Genomic DNA, 5,658 nt, shown 5'->3' with positions numbered 1-5,658 from the left:
CATATAGATGAGAGCAGTATTATTGCTGTTGGAGTTTCAGAGAGTCGTGTGAGGAACTACTGAGAGTTTCAGACTGATTTTCTGAACTGAACTGATGAAGAAATGAAGTTTCCACTGATAGTTTGTGTGTTTCTGCTGACGGGTAAGAGCTGAAGATCTCTACTAAAAGTGTTTATTATCTAACATTATGGTGTATGTTATCAGTGTACATGAGTAAAGCAGTGTGTGTGTGTGTGTGTGTGTGTGTGTGTGTGTGTGTGTGTGTGTGTGTGTAGTGAGCAGTTCACTGTCTGTGGACATTACAGTGAGAGGAACAGAGGGACGACGAGTGATCATTACGTGCCCTTATCCAGAAGGATATGAAAACTCTTACAAATACTTCTACAGAGGAGTTTTCGCAGACGCTGTCCGTATACTAGAGTCTGATGGAGGAAAGTCCTCAGTGATCAAGGGCAGATTCTCACTGAAGGATAATCCTCAGACCAGATCATTTACAGTGACCATCAGTGACCTGAAGATGGAAGATGCTGGACCGTACGGATGTAAAGCTGGATGGATCCTCTACACACACATCCAGCTAAATGTGATCAGAGGTGCCTGATATTCAACACTTAAATCTGCAGTCCGTAACTTTAGGCGCTCTAGAGGTTAATAAACTGCTGCGTCTGAAGAACATTGAGCCGGAGCTCCTTCTCTCTGTTTGTGTCTATAAATTTAGTAAATTTTGAACACAAAAAAAGTTACGGACTGCAGCTTTAACACCAATCTGCTTCATCATGTTTATTGTTTTATGAATATATTTATTATGGAGTGACGGCTCTTCTTCATTTCTCAGCTCCAAAGACAACGACACGAGTCCAGATCTCAACATCCAGCATTAGACCGTATAGCAGCACTGAACACACCAGCACAGGTACACACACACACACACACACACTGATATCTACACTCTCTCTCACACACACACACACGCACATACACACACGCACACACACTGGCATCTGCACTCACTCACACACACACACACACACACTGACATCTCATGCACAACAACTCTCATGCATTCACCGTGAGACTCACACAATTGACACTTTCACACGCTCTCACGCCATCATATATATTTATACTGACATCTACACTCTCACACACACACACACACACACACACTGACATCTACACTCTCACACACACACACACACACACACACACTGACATCTACACTCTCACACATCCATTTTCTCACGCACAGTAAAGTCTCGAAGCAGAGAGGACACATCCAGCAGCGTCACAGATCATCAGATCTCCTCAACAGGTCCTTCATCTCTTTCTTCTCAACATCTCTTCAGCCTTTAATATGCTTTATCTCTGGTTATCTCCTCACCGGACACAGGTACACATCTCTCCACATCTCACCGTCCGTCTCTCTTCCCATCGCAACAGGAGGTCAAAGGTCTGACAGACGGTTGTCATGGCAACATGACTTTCAATAAGCCTCATATACGTCTCATTTCATGCATTAGTCTTTGATTTAGTCACACATTTAGTCACTGATTCTTCTGGCTGTTTCTCTCTTGTGTTTTTCAGGTTCATTTGTGATTATCGTCTCTGCGGAGGCTTTAGTTTTACTCCTGATAGCAGTTCCACTGATTATAGTGGCTGTGAGAAAGAAAAAGACTAAAGGTAATATTTCACAACAAATACTTGGTTGGGTTTGTGATGAAATGCATGAGAACTGAATTAAAGGATCTTATAATTATGAACTTTAATATAACTGAAGAAGTGAGTCTCTAAGAAAGACTAATGTGGATCTATTGCTCAGGTCTGCTGTCGTCCACCATTGTTGTGTTTAATCCAGTGATTTATGAACAGGTGAGTCAGCAGAAACTGATGATTATGGTTATGTATTGAACTCAAGGTGGTTTACAGTAATTGTGTTCGCAGATCCATTGAAACACAATCAGATTTAATTTCTTGCTCAACGCTGTAATGATACTGAAACAGGACTGTGTGTTTATGATATTCAGACACTGAATCTCTGTCAGCTTGTGTGTGAATGATTATATTCATGTGTAAACACTAGAGATCATCTTTGATTGAGTTATTTTCTCTATTAACTTAATAACTCTCGTTCCTGTGATTATAGATCAAAGACACTGGACGCTTCTGTAATCCAGAGGACAGAGACACAGAAACAACTGTATTTTACAGCTGTGTTTCATAAACTATAACGTCATATGAGACTCCAGCACTCCTTCATAAACACAGATGAGTTCATTAAGCCTAAACCTCAGGCTGGACACACACTTGACGATTTTAAACCCTAAGCGATCGAATTGTGTGATGTCATTATAATTATTTCACTTCTCCTGATCGCATCAGAGCTCGCATGATCCTAAACCGTAAATATGAAACATGTTTGATATTTCCGACTCCTGATTGGTCCGCCTCTGACATTAAACCCGCGTTAGCCAATGAGAGCGAGCTTCCCCAGGTGAAAAAAAAGTTCACTGAAATACATTTTATTTAAGTGCACTTAGTACACTTCCATAATGTACTTAAAGTGCTCTATTTTCGCGCACTTATTCTGTACTTAATATACTAAAAGCGTATCTTTAGTACTTCTTAAGATAAACTTAAGAAGATCATCTTAGTGTACTCAACTGTGCTATTTTGAGACACACTGAAGATGAACTAAAGTGTATTTTTAATATACTATTTCAGCTTTTAAAAAAAATGTATTTTGTCAACCCTTTTAGTACAATTGAACCCATCTTTAATGCATTTTTAAATACACTTATAAATTATTTAAAATATAAGAATATATAATAAAATTATATTTATGTATTGCTCACATATGTTTTATATTGTAAATTTATTTCAAATATTTTTTTTACTATGTTAACAGTACCTTTATAAAACATAATTAAATATGTTAATGGTGTATTTTAAAAGTTGTCAAGTACACTATTACTGTGTTATCATTAGCATTTTCTGCCTCATTTATGCTAAAATTATGAAAATAATATATTTGAATGTATTACAAATACAGTGGAAAAATTATCATTCAATAAAACACATTAAAAAATATTTGTATAAAACACACACACACTTTGAAAGCTAGTAAACTTTAATGTACTACACCCAGTGTACATCAGTACAGCAGCATATGTAAACTGTAAAAAAAAATACATTAACATAAATATAAATAAACCTAATACAGTCAATAAAGTGCAGTCATTAATAGCTGCAAACAGGTACAGTACTGTTACAACTCAAACCATCTTCATCCTTCAAGTGAACTGGAGTGATTGGTCTTTGAGTTCGCCTCGTTGCATTTCCTTCGAATCAGTGCTCGCTCCTCAGACGTGTTGGAAATAGTTTGATCACAGTGTCTGTGAAAGGGGAAAAAGATGAGTTTATTTGTATAACGTTTGATCTTTTGAGTCTCTGTGAGATCTCGTATCACTGTGAACATGTTACGATCGACAGGTGTGTGTCTCGCGGCCCGGACAAATCTTCTAGTGTGTGTTCAGAGGATTATAATGCTGAAATCGGCTGAAACAGCCTTTATGTCTGTGGTCTCACACAGTTTTAAAATCGATCCTCAACGGCCAGGGTTTTTTGGCCCGCGGAATATCTCGGTCCAAAGAGGAGTGGCTTAAGATCTCGGCTTGAGGAGTGATCATGAACAGAGAAGAACAGGATAGTTTTATAAACTTTCGTCGGAGACAACTGGGATTCACTCCGCTGTTACTGGTGAGTGGAGCCGAACCGACTATCTCCCGCCTAGGCCTTCATCCTCCTGTCGCACCGACAACTGGTGCCATCATCGGCAGTGCGTGCCCGCGAGTCAACTTTCCCGAGAGTGGGCGTGGTTTCAGCGGACACGCCCCCAGCGTTTGGGAGCAGAGACCACTGCTAATTTTTTCAAGATTTTGATCGCTTATTTTATTTACTTGGTGACTTTTTTTTTATCATTCAAATTTGGCTGGGTGGCTAATAACAAATTTTTCTGTGGTGTGACAAACTCAGAACATATACTTCATTTTGACTTTACTGGGACTTTAAATAAATGTCAATGAAACTGTTGCTTTAACCAATCAGATAATCAGTCAGATTTAATCAGCCAATCAGATTTCGATTTGACTGCATTTTCACGTCTTTTGATTGGATGGTAAGAGTTCGTACTATCACTGGTAGTCAGAGCTAGCTAACCGCATCTGTAGCGAACTCCATAAACTAAAATATATTCCTGTAGATAGTTAGCTAGAATAGATAGAATAGTTTTACAACCCACAAATTAATGTTTCTTTCTCTCCTCGACCAGCCAGTTCAAACCTACTGGAAAAACATCCCTTATTCAGCCTTATCCAGCTTAACGCAGAGTCACGGCACACTATTCGATCTGTCCGGGTGAAAACAGAACTGACTGACTGTAATGTATGCCATGACTGATTTTGAAGGCAAAAGTCCCGCTGATCTCATTGATTTCTTTTTTTGAACATGACATTGGATTCAAAATTTTAATAATGCAGGTTTGTTGTGTGTTATTATTATTTTTTTAGATTGAATATGTCAGTTGCAGCTGGTGTCAGTTGGTATCACTGGGATTGCGTGAGGAGACCAAACTTTCATTTGTCTGGGATCTTAAGACCCTGTGTAAAGTGTGGTTAATGTGTGTGTTTAAATAAAAGTGTTTTTGCTAATTATGTCAGATATGGCTTTTCCTTGTGTGGGAATAAAACTTAAACTGAATCAGTTGCTTTTTTATTCAAAATGAAATGCTCTCATGATTTACTTTTATCTTTGTTTTATTTTACAGTAAATGTGGAAATTACTACATGGTCTATTATTGTAGTCGCTAAGATAATGTCATTAAAATTGTAACTTTTTTTATTGTTATGGAAAGCTTGTACAATAGAACTAAAACATGCATGTGTGCAACATAATCTCAATAGCAGTTGCTTTTAGGAGCCTCAAAAAAAAGATGTGCCATTTATGTTGCAATGTTTTATCAGCTGGATATGCAGCTACTTTTGATGGTCATGAATGGAGAAAGATTATTTTTGGCAGCAGATTATTGTAGTTACAACATCAGCCAGCAGGAGTGAACAGATGAATCTAACTAACTACACATCAATAACTACAGACATACAAAATAGTAATAATGAAACAATATACAGTATATGCCCCACTTGAAATCCAGAGTAACATGGTTTAATTAGTCTATTAAACTGCAGAATGAAAGAATATCATTAAACATATTCAGCTTTAGAAATTAATGCATTTATTATATTTATGATCCATATTTGAGTACATCAGCTGTAAACATAACATAATCAAATGTAAAATTGCCACATTAATGATAATTACAATAAAAACACAAAAGAGCAAATAATCAAGTCATTAATGAATCTGATCTTTTCTGTACTCTTTATGGTGAGTAGAGGAGACAAAACAAGCTCAATTATGACTCATGATCAGAAAAATGAAAATTATGAGAAGGATGAAGATGATTTCTCTTGGTTCTTAATTATTAATGTATATATATTATATTATATTATTGTTACATGTCAGTTTGTGTTTGGACTTGCTGTGTGCATTTGTGCAGTGTACCGCCACTCCTTTGTTTCCATGGTCACCTTCTTCATTAGTTCA

At 37.3% G+C, this 5,658-nt stretch overlaps 1 protein-coding gene across 1 annotated transcript; it reads left to right on the top strand.

The window, feature by feature from the left end:
* On the top strand, window positions 1-2,380 carry LOC311278440 (CMRF35-like molecule 3). Its single transcript, XM_084389273.1, has 8 exons — window positions 1-142; window positions 276-593; window positions 836-913; window positions 1,250-1,312; window positions 1,391-1,450; window positions 1,585-1,680; window positions 1,820-1,869; window positions 2,144-2,380. Exons 1-8 carry the CDS (start codon window positions 103-105, stop codon window positions 2,219-2,221), a joined length of 783 nt encoding a protein of 260 aa, XP_084245399.1. The 5' UTR covers window positions 1-102; the 3' UTR covers window positions 2,222-2,380.
* The last annotated feature ends 3,278 nt before the right edge of the window (window positions 2,381-5,658 follow it).

The sequence above is a fragment of the Rutilus rutilus genome, assembly GCF_951802725.1.
Source record: "Rutilus rutilus genome assembly, chromosome: 2".
In the NCBI taxonomy this organism is placed as follows: domain Eukaryota; kingdom Metazoa; phylum Chordata; class Actinopteri; order Cypriniformes; family Leuciscidae; genus Rutilus; species Rutilus rutilus.
Note: the sequence above shows the minus strand (reverse complement) of the source record. Positions and strands in the feature narration are given on the sequence as shown.